The sequence below is a fragment of the Ruditapes philippinarum genome, unplaced genomic scaffold (genome assembly GCF_026571515.1).
Source record: "Ruditapes philippinarum isolate M1 unplaced genomic scaffold, ASM2657151v2 ctg4890_1_1_1_1, whole genome shotgun sequence".
NCBI lineage: Eukaryota > Metazoa > Mollusca > Bivalvia > Venerida > Veneridae > Ruditapes > Ruditapes philippinarum.
This window is the reverse complement of record NW_026860832.1, coordinates 27,639-51,509: the sequence shown is the minus strand read 5'-3', so window position 1 is coordinate 51,509 and position 23,871 is coordinate 27,639. Positions and strand designations below refer to the sequence as shown.

General features: G+C 31.6%; 1 protein-coding gene across 1 annotated transcript; it reads left to right on the top strand.

Annotated features, from left to right (window-relative positions):
- The first annotated feature begins 2,501 nt into the window (after nucleotides 1-2,501).
- On the top strand, nucleotides 2,502-5,644 carry LOC132713511 (E3 ubiquitin/ISG15 ligase TRIM25-like). The gene is made up of 3 exons (XM_060696156.1): nucleotides 2,502-2,809; nucleotides 3,665-4,277; nucleotides 5,576-5,644. Exons 1-3 carry the CDS (start codon nucleotides 2,502-2,504, stop codon nucleotides 5,642-5,644), a joined length of 990 nt encoding a protein of 329 aa, XP_060552139.1.
- The last annotated feature ends 18,227 nt before the right edge of the window (nucleotides 5,645-23,871 follow it).

The following is a 23,871-nucleotide window of genomic DNA, read 5'->3' as shown; positions in this document are numbered from 1 at the left end:
TGTTTTGGTTTTACACAACGTGGATTTGTTATGTTTAAACCTATACACTATAGCTGGTCACAATATGAATATACAGTGTCATTAGTTTAAACTGCAGTCCTGAGTTTGGCCCTGGCCTGAAACATTGTCAAATGGACAATTACCACGTTAATCCATATAATAACATCCCATCATAGCCTCAGTGCATGGGGTGGGGCATTGGTTCTCCTGATACACATATTGAAAATAATTAAAATATGTGATCGCTTAAAACCATGTAGACTAGAGCTATAGTTAGCATGAAACATTGCCAAGTAGACCTCTACAAATTTTTTAAAATATTTTAGTCGAATGGGTTTGAAATTGGCTTCATCCCGGGGGTCGAGGGTTTTCCATATATACATATAAAATACTTTTTAAGATCTTGTACTGAACAAGGAAAGACAAGAGCTTAGATATTTGGCATAAAACATTGCCTAGTGGACGGCTACAAAGTTTGATCAAATTATGTCATTGGGTTCATAATGTACCTTACCCTGGTGTTGGGTTGCGGACCCTCGATGGATTTTCCTTATTTGCTTAAAGTAAAATTTGTTTGCCATTTGACATACAGCTGAAAATTTGAACCATAAGCATGATTTCAGATATAAAATTGAATTCTGATATCAGTTGATAAATATCTTGACCTTATGACCTACTGTTTCGATAATAGTTGACTTATATTTTATACCTAGGGACCTATCTCTAGATTCCTTAAATTCGACTGCATTATCACAACATTTCATTGTCTGAACTGCTTTTGTTCAATGCTGAATAATGCGGTGACATAGCATTTTTTCACAAATTCAATCTTTTTTAATTTCAACTTGAATGTACATGTGCAATAATGTCAAGGTTTCCTAAATGAAATATTTCAGAACCGTATAAAAGATTGGGTTTGATTGTTTTGTTGCAAATATCAATGACTGCACATTAACCAAACTTTACAGGAATGATCCTTGTGCTTTTAAATTTGTTAAAGTGGTTCCTGTCTGTCGCATAAGTAGGTCAAAGGGCCAGAAAAGAAGTAAAAATGCAAATTAAAAAAGTCCTCTTGTCTGAAAGTACTAGGCCCAAACTTTATATATTTGGTATATGATATAAATTTAGGTCCTTTACCAAAGTTGATCTCTAGTGACAAAATTGGTCCCATCTTAAGGGGGGGGGGGGGTCATTGGTTTTCCTTTCATGTACGCAGTAAACAGTTAAGAACTCTCATCTGGAATGACAAAGGCTTAGATAAATGACATGAAACATTGTCTTCTTTGTTCTTTTTTTCTTTGAAATGGCAAAGGCTACAGTTAAGATATTTTTGAAACACTATCTAGTAGACCTCTAGTAAAGTTGTTCAAATTATGCGTCTAGTATTAAAGGGACTCCACTGAGGTTTAAAAGCCTAAAACATGACATTTGAATTTCTTACACAGATGAGCAGGTGCACTTTCAACAGAAAAATACCCAAAGATAGTTAAGAAATATACTTTGAAATAAATTGAAAATCGTATTTTTATGCTTTTCTTAGTCCGATTTGAGTGAAAAGCGTTTAAACGCTTTTCATTTTGGGTCATTTTTTTACAATTTGAATAATTATTCTGAAAAAAACGAAGTACGTAAATGATCTGAAATTTTGCACATAGATTAGTGGTATAAACCTACATCAAATAGTACATTTATCAGGAAAAAATATTTTCAGTCCCATCATGTCAAAAAACCTCAGTGCAGTCCCTTTAAAATTAGCCCGCCTCGGGGTCATAGGTTTTGCTCATTTATATGTATATATAGTAAAAAATAAAAAAAAAAACCTTCCCCTCTAAAAATAAAAAAGCTAGGGATTAAATATTTGGCGAGAAACATTGAGTTCTGACCTCTAAAACGTCTGTACAAACTTTAGTCTTAAACAATATTGACTCAGGCCCCGGGGGTCATAGATTTTTGTAATATACATAAAACATAGTAAAATTAAAAAAAAAATCTTTTGAAAACTAAGCATTTTTTTCAGAAACAGAGAATGCTAGAGAATAGATATTTGACATGAAACATTTTCTTATGGCTCTACTGCAGGGTACACAGTGACTTTTTGTTATTTGAAATATAGCTTTGAAATTTTGTGAACAGCAATGCAACAATTTTTAGCTTGTATCATGATCTTAAACAACGATGCTAATCCTCATTTGCGTTGACGATTTTGTTGAAGCTCGGAAACAAATTTTCGTCTTGCCGTTAGTAAGCTCTTCTTCAAATGCGTAAAAAAAGCAATAAAATATCAAGTAAAAGCAAAATCAACACTTCTTGCAGTTAAATGTCAGTTTTGTAATAAATCAATCAGATGGATGTGGCTATATTATTCGTTATTCACATTTATTTAGTGTTTTCCTATAAAACAATGATTGATAATACAATTAATGTATTTTATAGATTTTGACAAATTTTGGGTTCATCATATCCTAACATCCTTACACCATTTCTACCTTGTTTCTTTAGATATGGCTCATTCAGACTGCAAAACGTCAGACATGGAAGACACGAAACACTGTACTCCGTGCAAAACCAAAGATAAGAATACCAAAGCCGAATATTACTGTACGGATTGTGAGGCTTACTATTGCGAGGAATGTTTTGAGCTTCATCCGCCAGTACCTTACCTTGCCAAGGATATTGTCTTGAAACATGAAGATATTGCCGTCTGGTCAAGAGATCAATATAAATGTTCTACACATGGCAAAAACATTGAATTCTTCTGCAGAGATCATAAGATGTTATGTTGTCATGTTTGCATATCACTAAAACACAGGTAACTTGATATTCACTGCTATTTAGTTTATTGAGACATTCAATTTTAAGCAAATATCAGGCTAACCTATTGACATTGACAGAATTTTTTCTCTGTCAAGTAATTCGAATTTAGAAAATCTAGTTATGTCTTTAAATTCATTGTGTTAAACTAACAATTTCTGGTTGTTTACTCAAATTTGTGAGATATAAATGTAAATATAGATGCCATTGTAACACAATTATTTATTCCAAAGATATGTTTTTACATATGTGTATTTACATTTAAATGAATATAATTGGAAGAGATGTTATTTTGAGAGAATATATGTTTTAATTAAAACCAGAATCATAACAATTATGTACTAGATATATTTCTCTTTATGCATTCTTTACTCTCACATGTGTATTTGCATTAAAAATGAATGAAAGTTACGTTTTTATTTAAACTTACCTACAAGATGAATTGAGGGTCTAAATATGTACATGGTCTAACGCTTCATCCTGTAAACCAGATTATGCTCTGCCTTGCAATTAAAGTTACTAAGCTCCTATATATTCAGAAGACAATTGTCTTCTGCCATCAATATCTGCCAAACTCAATTCGTCCAGATCCTCGGGTGCTCTTTCCCCTCTCTCACCCTCCCTGCCAACATTAGGAGCATTTATAAGCAATACTGATTCATTCGTACTTTTTATGTGCGTGCAATGTCTTATCTAGATTCTAATAATTCTATAATGTATGTAACTTAACTTCTTTTATTTCACCTACAACGGTATGATAGCAATTTGTGTTAGCTTAAGTACAATGTACTCAACATGCCTTAGATTTGAGCGATTCGCATGTATGCTTAGATACACAATGTTACCATTTTAGGTCATGCACCAACATGGACTATATACAAGAAGAAGCAATGAAACAATGTTTAGACGACGATAAAGCAAACATGATGAAACAGACCGAAGAGCAACTTCGAATAATCGAATTAAATTATGATAAAGTAAAACAAAAGGCCGAAACTAACCAAGCCTCAAGGACGGAATATATTGTAGAACTGGAATCATTTCGCAGTAGAATAAAGGAAATGTTTGATTCGCACATGGATAAAGCAGTTGAAGTTACGAATGAGAAGTTCGATCAAAACACAAAAAATTCTGAAAACATTTATGAGAAATTGGTTTGTTTCAAAAATAGACTGAAAAACCTTAAACAACAGCTAAAATCATCTACAATTGGCAAAGAAGCCCTTGTTTCTATAAGCCTTCAAAGAGGTGAGGAACTTATCGAAGAAATTTCAAATGAATTATCAAGCATTGATTTTTCAATCGAACAGGAAAAATATAAACCAGTTATTGATGGTACAATTGAAGAATATCTAGAAGGGTTAGATCAAATTGCGATTCCTCAGGACGAAAAGATGATGAAGGAATGTATTGCAAGTGAAATATACACAGAAGAAATAACATTCGATAATAATTCATTTCACGAGGTAATGTCTTTAAATAGTAGAAGACCATTATTTTTAATTTTTTCAATAATTATCCTAAAACCTGGAACATCCTCGTTCTCAACGTTTTACTATAAACAAGCATTGTTTACAATAAATATCACTTAAAGCGACGGATGGTCCCTCAATCTGCACATGTGTCAATTTAAAAGTACATGTTCATCAGTCAAAAAATGAAGACAGCGGGAATAGGATTGTAAAATTCTATTTCAAGCAACAGTAACTTTGACCCTAGTGACCTACTAAATATTCAATTGTAAGCGTAAAATATTTTACCACGCCACAATTCAAAGACTATTGTACTCGTAGTTTTACAGTTCCCTCTCCCTCTTACAAGTCTCTGTGTATGTATAAAGTTTCTAAACGATATCATTAACAGTTTAGATTTTATATTCATGGTAAGCTTTATATACATTTTAAGTGTTTCTCTTACTGGGTCCAAGGTTATACAATGTGTAGATCTTTTGAAACTCCGATCTGAGGGTGTAATACTTTGAACCGTCAATTTACCTGTAATTGCAAAATATAAAATTGAATTGGTTGCTTTTATTGAAAAGAATGTTGATTTGCTTTTATGAGCTTATAAAAAAGGGAGTTAGGCGCATATCATTACCATTAGAGAAACGTTTATTGTTTACATATCATAATTAATCCTGCCAAGGAATCATATGATCCATTTACGAATGGGGCGAATATTAAATTTTGTACATTGTAATGTAATTGCCGAGAGTCGTTCAATGGATTACTTCCGGTACATTTGTAAATTTGTTTACATCCATCAAGGGTTTTTAAAATGACCGTTCATATATGTTCACTACATGTATAATAAAAAAGATGTGTAAGGTGCAACATCAAAACTCTATTAACAAGGGCAAATTCACACATAAAGGTCAAAGCAATATGACATGTAATGTGGATTTTCTGTGTCCGTTCCACAACTTTTGAAATATGTTTGCATCATAATAAGATAATTTGTTATGTGCAATTCTTAGACCTTTACTATCAAGGTTAAGATCAAACTTACAGGTCAACGCTAAACACGGCCTGATTTTCCTTGTCCAGAGAAAAACTCCAATAGCGTTTTTAAATTAGAGGTTTCAATGAAACTTTAAATGTAGATCGATGAGAGCGATTGGGATGCACTTTAAACAGAAGTAACTGGATTCTTGACGTTTTATATTTAAACATGATGAAGATTATCAATTGTAAATAAAGTATGGCAAGTTTATTTTGTCTTTAAAATGTTTTGGAATGATTAAAATGATGTTAATCATTTTTAGAATAATGTTACGTTGTTCATAAGATCCTTGTCGGCATTTCCAGGTGTGAAGTCAGACACAAGGTCATAATATGACATCCAATTCAAGTACAAAATACTGTGTAAACATCGAACTGTAAATTCAATATTGAAAAAAGTGATCCATCGGAAGCATTAATTATCGCAATATGTTCTTATATAAAATATTATTTGATTATTCGCTTAATATAAAGTTCCTGATAAACACGGATGTTGTTTCAGGCTTGTTTGTATCAGAAAAAAATAACAGCGTCTCTTGTAAGCCTGTAAAAATGACTGTTTTATAATCCCCTTCCGCACAGCGGGAAGGGGTTTTTAGGAATAACCTTCGTCTGTCAGTCCCTCGGTACGTCCGTCCGCCATAATTGTTATCCTTTGTGAGACGATGTGCAGAGCACAACAATGAAGTCACTACCCTCAAGGCCAAGGTCACGCTCAAAGTTTCAATGAAAAAATATCCATTTTCTATGTCCGCTCTTTAACTTATTGGCAATTCAAATGTTTAAGAATTACGAGGCACAAAGATCCCCACAATGATACAATCTGCAGAGCGCAACATTTAGGTTGCTACCCCTAAGGTACATTGAGGTTGCTACCCCCAAGATTAAGGTGACACTTAAAGGTCAAAATTATAAAGTTCATATCTTCATGTTCTCTCCATAACTTTAAGCTACTGAAAAGTTAACAAAATGATTTTGCTTAAATTGTCACCATAATGACATGATGTGTGGAGCGCAATATTCAGGTCGCTACCCAAGGTCTAGGTCACACATACAGGTCAAATGTTAAAACAGAAATAAAATTGTCCTCTTCATAACTTTTAAACTGCTGATTTTTTATTATATTGGAACAAAAGATCACCATCATCACCAACAGAAGGCAACAACCAAGTGGCTACCCCAAATATCTGGAAACAAAGTGATCCCTCGGAAGCATTAATTACAACAAAATTACAAGAGAATTGCAGACTCGGTTTGATTGAGTCTGTTCATGAGGGATAATGAAAATGTGCAACATCCCTCACGCCTCCTAGCAAAGTCAAGGTTATAACATAACCTGCAGTCTTGTAATCCTCACCTGAATGATTTGTAAAACATTAAAACTATAACAAATCATACACTATTATCACAATCAAATATTTCAGCTAAAACAGAACATATCACCAAAGCCCATGGAACAGCAATTTTGCCTAAAGCATGATACATCAAAATATGCAAGAAACTTGTCAATATATGAATAACAGGCTCTACAAAGGTATCTTCCTTCTAGATCAAGAAGATAATTGGCCAATAACTGAAACAGACATTTGTGATGAACAACTGTGCTTATGAAATGCATTTCATAACAACAAGGTCATGGTTCGCTAAAGATCAAGAAGTACACATTTATGTCTGCTTCGGAAGGGAATTCGGCTGTCCAGCAGACAGTCTTGTTATGTATTCGTAATCAATTAAGGTCTTCATCCACCAGTAATGCTGAAAAGCCGCAATATGACTCATAGTTCTTTTGTAGATGTAAAACCAAATCAAAATAAAGTTGTATAAGAATTTAGAACAAATGCATTTTTATAGATAAATAGTATGTGTGTTTCAATATGTTTGATTTATTATAATTGTAATAATCATTATTTGGTTTTTTCGTTAAGGTTAGGTCTGGAAATCCAAATTTAGATAATTGTTATCAACCTCCTCAACGAGAAAAAAAGGCACGTCAAATACAAGTAAGTATTTACTTAAATTTCCTCCGTTACATTAAGAAATAGTTTTCACGATATTTAAGTTTGCAAAAGTAAATATTTTATCTTTTACGTAAATATCTTTAAACACAATCATTTAAAGCTTACTTGGTCATTATGAGATGCCATAATATAAAGGCATTTAGATATATAAATATGTAAAATTTTATGTCCGTTCTTTTATTGTTACCCGCCTTTTCAAGAAAATCATGTCTGTCTGTTCCTCTGTCAGTCAGCATGCCCGCGTCTGGATCATAGCCAAGCCATTCATGAAGAGATTTAAAAACATCTTTGCATAGATATTAATCATAATAAGACACTGTGGCATGCAAAACAACTTCTTCCTCCAAGGTTAAAGTCACACTGTGTGTCTGATGTGTGTCCGGTTTCAAAAGTTCTTTTTCCATCAAGGGATTTGAACTAATTTACCACAAAGTTCAAAATAATAAGGCGATGTGTCATGCCAAACAACCAGAACACATCTGCAATGTTAAGATCACACTTTGAGATTAAAGGTCAATATTGATTGATTGAGGATATGCTTCGTATCCGTCAGCATAACATTTCATCTATCAAGAGATTTTTAAAAAATTAGCGCAAATGATCACCATAATAAGCCGATGTGTCATACACAACACACAGACTCCTTAATTCAAGATCAAAGCCACACATTTAACACAAAGGTTAACATTGTTTGACTGAGGTTATATTTCGTGTCCGGTCCATAATTTTTCAATTTATCAAAGGATCGACGTTAAGCCCTCTACACAACATTTTAATGTCAAAGCTTAACATGACCTTATTTTCCGTGACCAGGGAATAACTCCAAAGAGATATTTACTTTAAGCTTTAAATATGTATCGATTAGAAAGAGGGGTGCACTGAAAAATAACATTAGTTCATCTCAAGTAGGCTCTAAATTTTATATTGTCTCCTTGTTTGCATTTATTTTCATTGATGTTAACTGTCCTATGTTAACATGTATAAAGTTGTTTCATTAAATTTCGATTATAATTTTATTGTTGTATATTTAGATATAGCATTTATTAAGAATTTGCACTGAAAGTCATGGCATACCTGAAAACTTCTGAAATACTGTTTTTGTGTGTTTGTGGGGGGTATGTAAAACTTCCACTATGCGGGGGAGATACTAACTCTGTTATTATCCTCCGCCGATGGAATCGGGAGGGGTATATTGTTCTGGCGTTGTCCGTCCGTCCTTCCATCCGTACGTCCATCCGTCCGTCCGTCCGAATTTCGTTTCCGCACTAGTTCTCAGACCATTTAACTCAGAGTTATGGCCATTGATTAGTTATGCAATATGCATATAGAGCAATAATCGTTTCCGCGCTACTTCTCTGCAATTCAACGAAACTTTATGGGAACTTTCAATACCAAAAGGAGATGTGCATATCATGGCCTTATATTGGTCAGACACTTTGCATAAAGAACAATAATCGTTTCCGCGCTACCTCTCTGCAACTACTGGCTGGAATTCAACGAAACTTTATTGGAACCTTCGTTTACCAAGAGGAGAGCGGATATCATCGCCTTGTTTCGGTCAGATACTTTAAATCAGAGTTATAGCCCTTGATAAGTTATGCAGTATGCATAAGGAACAATAATCGTTTCCGTGCTACTTCTCTGCAACTATTGCCTGGAATTCAACGAAACTTTATAGGAATCATAAAAATTTATAACCAATACTCGTAAAATATGTTGTTTAAACCTTAGATAAAGTAAATCAGAACTTCAAACGACTTGCCTCTCCACGCTGTGAGTTCGAATCCCAACATGGATTAAAATTTAATAAGTATTAGATAAAACGTTTGCTTTTGCAAAGGAGCAGTAAATAGAAATTTCCTTAAATTCATATCATGGTTATGCTTATCAACCTCTTCAGTTTAATACGCCTCAATACCAGTAAGTAATCATTTCCTTAGATTTCCTTTTATAGGTCTTTTAAAAAATGACGTTACATAAAGAAAGAGTTTTCACTTAGTCTACATCTAAGTTTGATGAAAGTTATATTGTTTTCGAATTTGCAAAAGCAAACGTTTTATCTAATACTTGAATATATTCATTGTCTGTATTAAACATTTACATGTATGTTACTTTCATTTCCACAAATGCAGACGGATTCTGTGAAATTTCGACAGCAAAGAGTCCATAAATTCTAATATCAGGTGAGCGTTAATAGAATTTTTCGTCCTTAAAAGTTTTTGAAGTGACTTGGTAGGAATTCCAATCATCATCAGGATGATCAATAAAATTTACACATTTGAGCATTAAAGGGATACTCAAGCAAATTAATGACAAAAATATCAAAATTATCTTTTGTACTCAAATCACGCTAAAATGACATTTGTAGTCATTTGTAGTCATTTTAATGAAGTACAAGCATAAAGTTCGGTATTTTTAGATAATAGCTTCTATAAACTTCTGCTTTTGGCTAAAATCTATAATTAATCTTATGTTGATATCTACACATGTACAAATATTTTAAATAAAATATGTTTAAACCAAGTTCGGTATAAATACTATATATTTTGAGTTTGAAGCATAAATATATTATGTCGAACGAAATTTAGCCGCCGACAGAATCACCGAATTGTTTTAATTTAAAAATTTGCCTGTGTCTTTCTTTAAAATATGATTTTCTCTGAGTCTATTCAATGAAAATGATATGTGGTGACTTTTACTTTACATGGATTATATTCGTCCTTTAAACTTTTGAAATGACTTTGTAAAAATGTGTACCACGATAGAATTGTTGTTGCGCCTGTAGTTTTAAAAGAAAAAGGTCCGTCCGCTAAGCTTAATACGGAGAGTTCAGGGATCGATGGCCCGATTCTCGTGTGATGCATAATTTTTCTCTAATAATTGAAATCATATAGTGGTAATTGCTTGTTAGTTATACAGGACAGCCTTTTGAGAACTCTCGAGATATGACAAAAAATGCTTTGAAATTGCCATAAAAAGGCAAAAAACACTAAAGTCAGAAGGAATCTCATTGAATTGCATGTGGGCCAGTAAAATTTTGTGTAAATCACTACTATGGTTCTTTTAAATATGTACATATATGTCCATATTTCCAATTATATGTTCTTAGTTTATGAAAATTATAGTATGAAAATTCTATAAGCATATTCTTGCATTTTATGTGTCTTACACTTAATTTCTAGGACAAAAGGAAGAGCACATGGAACCTCAGACAATTTTAAACGAAACTAAATGATTCAATGTGGTCAAATGTGTGTGAATGGATACATCCCTCGAAAATACTATGATGGTATGATATGAACATAGATTACAGGTGACAAAAATGTTTATCATCAGGTTATTCAGTGTAACACCAATTTCACCAATTTCACCAATTTCAGAGAACTCCTACCTGTTATAACTAAGTAAGGCTATAAGCTACATACATTTAGATTATATCATCTTACATAAATCATTATCAACTTTATTTTGTAATTTCAAGTTCTTCATAGAATTTAAGACTAAACTGGATCACTCTCTAATATAACTTTTTTACTTTGTAATTTATGTGTGATATATGATATGTTTCTTTATTTTGTGTCTCTACATTATTTTACATGTAATATATGCTTACTTTGCGTTTAAATTATGTATTGTAATCTTTTTTGTGAGCAAGGAGCTACGCTCAAGTTCAAAAAAGAAAATAATATCTAAAATCATGTAAATTAGATGGAAAAGTGAAAAATCATCTCATTCAACATTATCTTTAACTAGTGCCATTTGATATTTATTTTAATTTTTTATGTTCGATAAATTGTATATCAACAACATTACATTTTTTCAACAAAGGAAGACTTAAATTGGACAACAAATAAGAATATTAATATCAATTTTCCTCCAGCTCCACTGTATAAACACTGTTATTCAAGTTTTTTTCACAGTTAATTGTAACCTTAATAACATTAGTATGTGTTTCAGTGCGTTGAAATGGATTCAATTTTGATATGATAATATGCTGTATAATACATTTGTATAACTTGAATCTTATATTAGGTTATTTTGAGTAGTGAAATATTGTATATTGTGTAATGTGTATTGTGTATTCGTACAGTCACAGATTGCTCCAAATAGTTGGAGATTTTATTTATTGAATACCCCATGCCAAGTAATACATGCACAAATTGTTTAAAATAGTCGGAGATTGTATATATTTTGTATGTTTCTGTAGAATGAACATGCAATTATCACTTTATTTGTACATGTCAAATAATACATAAACATATTGTTCCAAATAGTCGGAAATTGATTATATTGTAACACACATGCCAAGTAGTACATGCATCTACTGTTCTAATAGTCGGAGATTGTTTATATTTGCTATGTTATACCACATGTCAAGTATTGTTTGGCAATATTGACATGATAATTTGAATATTCAATTACATTCTGTCGGTTATTATCGGATTTCGAAGTAAACCATAGCAAAATGGTAAGACAGAACATCAAACGTTTAAGTTACCATCATATTACTTGATTTACTAGCCTCGTTGATGTATTTTGCAAAACTTGACCAGTATGTTTTATGCATGCGAGTCACTCATTATAAGACTTAAGATATTAAAATTAATGACACAAAATAATGTATTTATCACAATGATGAAATTGAACAAAGAAAATGCTAAAAATGAAACACATACTATATCTGGGACGGAAGAGTGTATCTTTCTGTTTATACTCGGATATTGTATATAATTATTGTGTAATACCAAATGTCAAGTAATACATGTACAGAATGTTTCGAATAGTCAGAATAAGTTATTCTTAATTATCACAATTTTGTGCATTTATCAAAACGTCTTCATATAATAATAAGAGTGACAGCATAGAAGCATAAGGTCGAATGAATTTGCTAAATGCTTTAAAGTAACAGTGTTTTGAACACACATATGATACCAGTTTCATTTTCGATAAGTAAAACATTAATCTCGATATCCAAAGTTATGCAATTTATAAACTGTAGACAATGGATACTTTTTTGCGTTATAAAGTTATTTTTGGTGTATATGGTTGGACAGGTTGTTACTCATGCAGTATTAAAAAGGAGATGCAACTATTTTCGTGCAAACCCTAGAAAAATGAACATAAGCCGTTTTTTATCTATATATGTCATGTATTGTGTGTTACAAGAAATGTCCTAGAAATTATTTTTAAAAATTACACGATACATAAAATATTGTAAAAAATAAAACAAACAATTAGTCTAGGCAAGTTTTAAAATAAATGACAGCTTTGTCAAGACATCTCCGGACGACAATGATAAAGCTGTAACCAAATGCTGTTGAAGCTTGAAAAATTCAATTGTTATATTCATCGATGCATTAAATTTGAGTGCACAGAAAAGCAAAGAAATGCGACACTCATTTAATACAACAACCAACTCAGGACAACGGGCAAAGAACTTAATAGGGGAGAACACTACCTAGGGTGAAATATGTGTAACGGGACGCTATTATAAACATAGTTACAAGGAAATTACTAGGAAAATAAACAAGGACATAAAAGATGGTAACACAGGGACAATGGTGTACGGGAAAGAGGCCAGAGAGCCAGATTGGAGGTAAAATTAGAAAAATAGAGTTATGAACCTTAAATTTTTGTAAATTTCCCTATTCTTGTGCTAAACGCGTAACATTTGCTGCTCTCATATATCCACCAATAAACTTCAGCATTTTTATTGTGGACAAAAATCACTTATATGAATGGTATTATTGCATGTCAGCTAACTATTATTTAAGACACTTGACTGACAATTAATTTTCAAGCACAAATGAACTTTGTTTTAAGAATCTCATTTGTTAAATGTGCAAGATGAGAAACATTACAGCATCACCTCCGGATGGATTGCTGCTAGTTTCGTTAGCCAACGAAAAAAGCAACAAAAAAACCCCTTTTTTTCATGTAAGCGACCTTCTCTTATCTCATATTCATTTGATCTATTGTTCGTTTACTCTTTCATTAGTTGCATCCTTCATGTTAATAGGTGGCATTTTACCTGGTCCAAACATGTTACCGTACATTTCAGGATAATGTATCATTGTCAGCGGGAGGTAACATGAATATAAAAGTGTCTTCTTACAGACGTTAGATACTTCTGCTTTGATAACAGTAATGTGATAATTATCAAATTACATCTCGTCTTAAAATAAGAATGTTTAAGCTTACAGTTTTCTGGAAAATATATAAGAGAGCAAATGACTCTCCGGAACATCCTCCCTTTATCAGTTAATAGTCCAACCTTAAATCCGCTTGCGCGATCATCAGTCTTTCATGTTTGTATTTCAGATAAAATATTTTGAAGTATACATGTATTAACGCGAATTCTGTGCTTCCGTACTAGAACGTTTCACGCTCTGTTCAGCTGATTTTTATTCCCACCCCGGTTGACTTTTTAAGAATATTTTGAAAATAAAAATGCATTTCAAGCGATTATGATGATAAGATACATTATGTTAAAATTTAAAAAAAAATAGGGATAAGTATAAAATTTTGAAATCCATTCCATTACTTTATCTGTATCGAAATGTTCTGACTTTATATATCTGCAACCGTTTATATTAAAATATGTGATACTTGGTTCGGTTTGGAAAAAAAGAGAAAGAAAACATGCTATTATTTTTACTATTGCCGTTTAGCTATGGATATGATTTGCAACCTTTCCACTGCAAACGTACTGTGAACTAAAGACGATGTACATCTTAATCAAATAACGATGGTTTTGCATCCAAAATAATATGAATCATCAAACTTACTATAAACAACGAGAATTCTGTCTAACTTTTGGCAAAATTGGGATGACCTTTCGATACTACGCTAAAAAAGCACACTTGGGGAATATCTGTACTTTGCTAAAATTTCTATGATGGGGTAAATAAGCAGATTTTGGAGGTTACCATAATATGCTTAAATTATACAATTTCATTGACTTTACCTCCGTTAATGTGCACTTTTCAAGATTATTGAGTAGATATACTTTTCGCACTAAATATTGATTAGTCATTTGAACCAATGACAAAATGATGTGTAAAGGATCAGGGTACGTCATTAAAACGGTTCGCCATTTAGAATAGTTATATTTAGTAAAATGTATAAAGGCATGGGGTTGAAATCGAATGGCATACGCATTCATTCGTTTAGGGAATTCTAATGTGGGTTACGTTCAACAAGTTTAGCCTACAAAAATTCCTTCTCGGGAAACACTAGATTAATATACGAAAATGTACGTTATAAACAATAGTATACGTACAAGTAGAGGAGCCGAAAGCAGACTTATCTTTAAAAATATGTGTTGATAGTTGCTGAGTAAAGTTCTCATAACAAAATACATATACATAAATGTTGCTGATGTCCAATCATTTTGCATTTTGATATCCTTTTAAGTGTAAAAATAAAATTGCACTCAAAACTTTTCAACAATGAAAATACATGGTCGCTCACTAACACTTGCTTTCTTCGTTCAGTTAATCCTAAACAACACAAACAATAAACTGTATGCCGTTTACTTTTAAGTTTGAAACTGGCTGTATACCTGATATTGAAATATACTACACACTATACTTTCCGACAGGGAACCAGACTAAACTATGCGATGCTTTTTTTTGATGCAATTAAACATATGACCTAGTCTGATAAGGCGGGGAAGCATTTATTTACAGAAAGTAAGAAATAATGAAAGCAAACAAAAAATATATTTATATTAAGTTGAGATCAAATGGATGAGGATACATAACATATTTGCTATTTTGAAAATCAACTTTGTTTTGTTTGTTCAATGATCATAAGTTATTGTTCCTGTCGTCTGCTACTAGTTACTTATTTCTACTTCAAAATTCAAAGTACAACTACCTGATATAAAGATGTCTGCACTCACGTACATTCTGAATGTTTTGGACCTCTATATAAAGTTAAACAACGTCACGTCTCACCGTGTTTCAACAAACATAGTCATGAGAAGGAAGAATAACAGGTGTTCCAGATGTCCGTCTGCTGAAAACAAGCAATGTCTACCAAGATTGTCGCTAGAATGAATCAATTAGTTGCTGCTTGCTCACGATATATAGCTTAGTGAATAATTTGAATCATAAGCATCTCATTTGAATAATAAAAGTCTCTCAAAAGTAGTTATAGAAGTAGAACCATATTTACTTGATAGATATTCCCCTGACAAATGAGTAGGAAAAGGCAACCCTGCAATGTAAAGAAATGTTGCTTTAACAGATTTCTGCTTACTAGTTTCCCTTCTGTAGGGGACATAGGAGCCCGTTTTGAGCCGAAACAAAATATTCAGAACAAAATATGTGCAACAAAGTCTGGCAAATATATTGAATAGCAAAGCAGTCCAATAGCCTTGAAGTTATATAAACATATTCTTCACAACTGGACATGCAGGCTAAGTTGATATAATGTTGTTAAAGGAAAATTTGAAAATGCGAACTTCTACTTAACTAAATTCCTCAAACATTCATAAAATATTATAATATAACAACATCTTAAACAATGTCCGATTGATACATGACAATATGACATGTCACACAAGACATCTTTTGTGCATCACTATCAGGAGCAGCAAACAGTTGTTGTGCTTTCTCATCCTCTCCATTATCTTGTCTTATGGACCGTTTTTTGTTCCTAAAGCTCAAGAACTTACTGTCCGATCGGTTAGGCTTTGATAAAATTTAAAGCTTTGTTAAGATCAAAAATATTTTGATATATAACTTGTTCATGTTACTCAATTGTTTGTATTATCAAGTCATTCATGAGAAATATTTGAGGTTATTTTGAGATGACTGACATGATAATTTATTATTAGGCTTATTTACAATTTTGTATTAAACGCGCTTTGAATGTTCAAAAATGGCAGTCATTTACTTTCTTTTTAAAGGTCCTGTAACTCGATGTTTTATGGTCTTATATCATAAATATCGTGCTCTAATGAAGATTTATCTATATTTCAAATTCCAAAAAGTATTATTTGTAAATATATTAAAGAATTTACATTTTCATGTTAATAAAGGGAGGTAATTAGAAATTTATTTTCTATAAAATCTTTAGTCACATTTTTCAATAAGAAATCAATGCATTTATTTTATGCTTTTTAGTGGATTACTGATTTATCCGTGAAAATTATATTTGATAATTTCACATTGAAAATTATCAAAATATAATTTCACACTTTTCAATGACGAAACTACTTTTTTAAGATTTTCCCCATGTGGTACATCAATTTTTTTTTGTTGACAATATTGTCAATGTCAGGCTATTTAAAGAAAAGCAAAGCTGAAATTGATAAATAACTTAAATGTCAAAAGTAATAAAAAGAAGAAAACTTACTTCTATTCATTCAAATTCCAATCACCAAATTTCGTCTTTTGTGAACTTTAAAAACAGTATTCTCACTCGAGGCTACGCCACTCGTGAGAATACTGTTTTAAAGCCCACTCGATGAAATAAAATTTCATCTTACACACAAACAAATATCCTCTATATATTTTAATATTTGTAGTACATATTTTACATATTCTTCGATATTTGAAAATTGTTTTAGAAGCATAATTATATACATATATGAAATGTCACTTAAATGTGATAACAACCTTAATTACAACATACAGGATCTTTAAAATTCTTTAAAAAAAAAGTTTACTTTTTATAATAGCATGCATTATATGTTTTAATTTGTTCGCAGATAACAATCACATGAGCCAGATGTACAGTGTGCTTGTGTTTTATTGTGGATTTTGTTTAACATCCCTTATATCAGATACTGTATAATTTAGTTTGTATTTAAACCTGTTTTAATAATGTGAACATTATATATGTAATGTTTATATGTAAAGAACATAGATGCTTAATTCAGTGACACAAATGTCTATGTAAATAAGATCGTCATTTAATGCTATATCTATTAATTGTATATATGCAAACATTATTGTTTTTGTCATTTCAGTTCTTTGACTTCAACATAAATTGTTGTTATTCAGTATTTATGAGATTGAAATTTGTTGGAATAACTGTACAAAGTTTAGAGGTTTTTAACACCATGTGTTACAGAACTAATCCATTTAAAATTTCACATCATTCATACAACAAACGCATAAAAGTATCTAATATTTTATCTTAAGAAATTATACATGGAGTTGAATGTGTATTGTACATGTATGTACATGATCCTAATCAAAATAGATTATTATTTCAATGAAGTTCAGAGAGCTTAATTAGATGGGAAGATGGCAAATGACAGAAATATTCATGGGTTGCACCATTAAGTGTAAAGATCTAGCGATTTTACTATTATTAAGCTTAACTTCACATAAAATGACAATTATTGATACTTATTAACCGTTCTTCTGTCTTTATCAGTACAAACACTTTTGAACATCACAACTCAATATTTTCCATTGATTATCTATTAAACTGCAGCTCTTTTTACCGCTTATCTCGCCAATGATAAACTTTCTTGAGCATATCATATTATTTGATACACTTAAACTTTGTAACGGGTAAGTTTATCTAAAGATTGTATATACATTCAGTCATTTAAGCATTCATTTTGTGGACGTATACTGAGGTACGATTTCTTTTAATTTACTATTGATATATGCAAATTATCCAATTTCTATCATTTACTAATAAAATAACCATTTGTTTGAAGAGTAAACTAACCGTCAGATGACAAGATATTGATTAAAAGAAGAAATACCGAGTGATCATAAAAAGCATGATTTCGTTATATAAACGATATAATACGGTGCGCTTTTTAAAAAAAAAGCAAGAATGATGTGTCAAACATTAATGTTGTTTTGTAAAAATCAGAACAACTATTATGAAGTAAACTTTTGAAACGTTTTTATTTCTCTGCTCTAAATCAAGACTTGCTTGAAAAATTTTGCGATTTCCTTATTTTATTAATATATTTGAATACGTGTTTTGCATTGAAAGACAATAAATAATGTTAAATAATAGGTTAAAGAAATTTGATATAGAAACTCACAAATCTTTTACTTGACATAAAGCTATTTTAATGACTTTTCAGAAATAACATTTGTTTCCCTACTTACTTCAGAGAAAGAGTATTTTTTGCTTATAGCTTATTAGACATGGAAGACAAGAAACACTGTACTCCCTGCAAAACTAAAGATAAGAAGACCATAGCCGAATATTACTGCACGGAATGTGAGGCCTATTACTGCGAGGAATGTTTTGAGCTGCACCCGAGAGTACCTTACCTTGCCAAGCATATCGTGTTGAAACATGATGATATTGAAGTCTGGTCAAGTGATCAGTTTAAGTGTTCGACACATGGAAAACCCATTGAATTCTTCTGCAGAGAACACGAGACGTTGTGTTGTCACGTTTGTACATCACTGAACCACAGGTAACTTCGCATTCAGTACTATTTAGTTTATTAAATTATTCAAATTTAAGCAGATATAAGGCTAAGCTTTTGACATTGTAATAAGTTATGTCTTTGTGTCACCTTTGTCTGTACTATTTTTTCCAGTGTCACTTTTGTTTGTACTATTTTGTCATTTGGGGCACTGACATAAAAAGTCAGGTTATTCAAAACAAATTTGTTTAAATGCGATTCTTATACAATTTTGTTATAATATAACTTATATAACAGATGTGCTTTTTCTTTAATTAGTATTTACATTAAACTGAATGAAAGCGATATTTGTTTTCTTTGAAAAATCTATGTCAAACCAGAATTTAATCATACCTATTTTATAGTTATAGATATGTATTTTTCTTTATTTAGTCTTTACATTCATTAGTGTATTTTAAAATGAATGGAATGTTGAAAAAAAGTTTTTCGTAAGGTTTTATCATTCAAGATAAATAGAGGGTCAAGATCATTTAAATGTTCTAACGCTTCAAACAGTAAACCAGATAATGCTCTCTCTCTCTCTCTCTCTCTCTCTCTCTCTCTCTCTCTCCCCCTCTCTCTCTCTCTCTCTCTCTCCCTCTCTCTCTCTCTCTCTCTCTCTCTCTCTCTCTCTCTCTCTCTCTCTCTCTCTCTCTCTCTTACTGTCAGGAAAATTACTGCCTTAATGTTTATCTATCTAAAGAAAGATTAAGTAATAAAAAACTAGAACTAAAAACCAGAACCAATTTCCAAGATATGGAGGCTGGGCCGCACCGCCTGACTTAAAATTGAAATATTCTCAGTTGGAAAACTAGCATGTTAATTATTGTTTGGTTAACACTATTTTTTAGGTATTTTTATCTTTTTCCATCTCAAATCCATAAGTACATTTAAACAACAAACTCAGATTATTATTTATATCCAAAAACAATGCACTCTGATCATTATTTACACCCAAAATAAACACATATCATTTATCAACCACTTATACGAAATATCTTTTCACGTATACGTCTTTTATAAGGAACAGTACTAGACACCTGGCGAGCCCAAGCTCTAAACAACTTACGATCAAACAAAACAATAAAATCACCACAAAATGAAGAACACAAAATGATAATTTTTACAACTCTAAGATACAGTATAAACCACAAAGATTCAACCAATAATATTAACTTCACAAAATCTAATCAGCATCAGAAAACAACTTAAACTAAAGCACCCAATATTTACAGATATCTACGTAACAAAGTATCAATTGATATAATCTTGACCAGACAAAATCACTCAAAACATTCAACCAATGTCAACCAAATATTTCTTACCAAAGAGATATAACTCAACAACAAAATAAAATACAACAAACCAAAACAACTTATTACAACCAATGAACTATGATCAATTAAGGTCACCACAATTAAATTCAACCATCTTCAACAATTCAACAAAACTCCCTTCTAAACAACAAATTCTTTTCTCAACAAATAAACGCTACCCACTATAAGTGCCCCCAAAACTCGCATATTTTGCTATTTGACATTTACATGTAGATAAATTTTATACGCTTTGCAACTTGTTTAAACATGATATTTATACTACACCGTAAACAATGTGTCGCTGTAGAGTTGTAAAAAAATATCTACAGTGAAACTGTACGATTATTCTGACACTGACCATAAGGAACATAATAACCTATGCAGTGTCACGTTTTAAAATACATAGTTGAAGAGCGAGCATTTTACAGCAAAACTGATTTCTTTTTTAATTTGAACCTTCCCATCCGTACTGTTTAATGTGCATGCTATATTTTATCGAGTATTTCAAAATTCTATATGTTTGCAACTTAATTTCTATTATATTCATAACATTAAAATTATATGATGATAATTTGTGTTTGCTTATGGTGAAATTATGTTCTTATTTTCGCAGTTTAAGTTCAGTGTAATTAGTAATACATGTAATATGTTTATCAATTCGCTTTTATTATGGTGATTGACCAAAACTTGAAAATGAAAATGTGTATCATACTCATGAAATGTAACTAAGACTGTCCAATTGTTTTCTTTTGTAAATGAGCGTTACCGATACATTCCAAACAAAAAATTTCAAAAATCTGTTGGGCATTATTAAAAGTAAAATATAAAATTGAACATAATTTTGGAATAATGTGAAGTTTTTACTTTTGCCACCGACCATGTACACTCGGATGTGAATATGGTCACTAAGGTACTCACAACGCCTTAGATTTAGACTATTCGCATATGTGCTTAGATACACAATGTTACCATTTAAGGCCATGCGCTAACATGGACTATATACAAGTAGAAGCAATGAACAAAAGTTTAGAAGACGACAAAGAAAGAATGATGAAACAGACTGAAGAACAACTTCAAAAAATCGAATTAAATTATGATAAAATAAACCAAAAGGAAGAAACTAACCAAACCTCAAAGACTGAATATATTAAAGAACTGGAATTATTTCGCAGTAGAATAAGCGCAATGTTCGATTCCCTTATGGAGAAATCATTTGGAGAGATGAATGAAAAGTTTGATCAAAACACAAAATATACTGAAAGCATGAGGGGAAAATTGGTTCGTTTTGAAGGCAGACTAAAAAACCTTAAACAACAACTAAACTCAGCTACAACTGGCAAAGAAGCTCTTATTTATATAAGTCTTCAAAGAGGCAAGGAACTTATGGAGGACATTACAAAGGAATTATCAACTATCGATTTTTCAATCAAAAAAGAAAATTTCAAACCCGTCATTGATGATGCAATTGAAGAATATGTAAAAGGCTTAGAACAAATAGCGGTCGTAGAAGATGAACAAATGAGGCAAGAATGTATTTCAAGTGAGTGGTGTATCGAAGAAGTAAGTACAGCCGATGAAATGATACTTTTTAACGTAATCGTTCGTTTTATTGTAGATGAAAACTTCAATTCTAATATCATATTCTAATTTCAATAAATTCATTTAGAATAATTTTTCCATTGCTCGGAGCATTCTCGTAATCGGAGTGTTTTTCACAATACTGCATTTATTAAGGTAATAAACACATGTAATTTACTATATAATTGTCAGTTTGCAAACTACTCACACAGTTACAAATAAAGTGGACCACCCAGAATCAATTGCTGCCCGCTATTAAGACCATATTTCAAAACAAAACCCGCATTTGTCTGTTATTTTTGCCGAAAGTAACATGATCAACAATTAAGACCACCACGCTAATCTACTAAAAATACCACATCTTCTAGTTAAAATTCATTGTTTTAATTTTTATTTGACAAACTGTTGGAAAGAATGAATGTTCGGTCAATTGGTTCCACCTCGAGGGTCTTCCTTATATGTTTATTTCAAAAACTTTAAAAACTCCCCCTTAAAATCATTTAGGCTTAAGCTAAGGTATTTTGCATGAAATGTTGTCTAGTGGACCTCTACCAAGACTGTTGAAATTATAGCCTTGTGGTCTAAATTGGCTCAATCCCGGGTTGTAAAGGAATTTTCCTATTATGTATGTAATAAAAACTTACCCGTGCTAAAGCTTAAATATTTGGCATCAATTTTTGTATTGTATATTGATATATGGCATGAGTATTATATTGTATACCTCTATTAAGTTTGTTAAAGTTATAGGCCTGTGGCTGAATTGCCTCCACCCATAAGGCGGCTTGGATCATGAATTTTCCTTTACCAACATGTATATCACCATTGATTTCCATTGCAACTATTGAATTTCCAAAGCAACCAGTAATTTCCATAGCAATCATTGACTTTCCATAGCAAGCAGATACTTCAATAGAAATCAGTGTCATTCAAAACTACTACTTTCATAATGACCAGTAACTTTTCATAGCAACCTGTGACTTTTCATAGCAACAATTGACTTCCTATAGAAACCAGTGCCTTTCATGACAAACACTTGTTTTGCCTAGCAACCAGTGTCTTCCATAGCAACCATTGACTTTCAATAGCAACCAGTGACTTTCATAGAAACTGATGAAGCTCTATATAAACCACTAGCTTTCCCTGGCAACATTGACTTCCATAGCAACCATTGATTTTCAATAGTGACTGTTTTTCCATAGCATCCAGTGACTTTCATAACAACCATTGAATTTCCATAGCAACCATTGACTTTCGATAGCAACCTGTGACTGATAAAGCAATCATAATCTTTTCAAAGCAATCATTGACTTTCCATGGTAATCATTGACTTTCCATAGTTAACATGGACTTTCCATTGCAACCAGTGACTTCCATAGCAAGTTTTGAATTTCTATGGTAACGTCATTGCGTCCATACACTTTTTATAGCAACTGTTGTATACTTCAGTCAGGTGAGTGATAAAAGGGCCATCATTGCCACTTTGTTACAATTAGCCACCAATAACTCGTAATCGTCCTTTAAAAACTAAATTGATAAAATAAACATGCAATTTTAGGATTTTTTATTATGTTTGTGGAGTACCAATATATATTTTATAATAAAACTGTCTTAATGTGATATTTCAGACAAAATTGTCGCAAAGTTATCTTATCAAAAATTTTGTTTTGGTATAAAATTGGGATTCTTCTCTTGATTATTAGTGATTTATCACAAACGTTATTCAAAATATTTCTGACAAAATGTTGTTTTTTTTTTTCATCTGATTATACGCTTGTTTACCCAGATCTTGTTACTATGCGTAACAAATACTTGCAAAATATACACATATGTATTTTTGTATTATAGGTACTCCCCTTTAGTCCTTCTTTTGCTAATGAGACTACCCGATTCGCACAGAGGAATAAGAAATTTACAAAAGTAAGTAATATTTTTTCTTTGAAAACGTTTTATTATATTAGCATTTATAAATAAGTATCTGTTGCGACAACATCTTTAAACAAACTTAGAATACTGAGATATGATGAAAGTAAAGTACTGATCCACCAGCAAACGTCTAATTATCCTAATAATCCTGTCAAAATAATTTATTGCTACATAAACATACGTTTTAATTAAAACAAACACAAAACAATAGCGTTTTTAGTTATAGGACATGCGCTATTAGGTAGTAATATCTTTAAAGTTCCTTCTACAAAGGTCTTATAAAAATGGCGTGAAAAAAATATATTCATTATTATTTATTACAA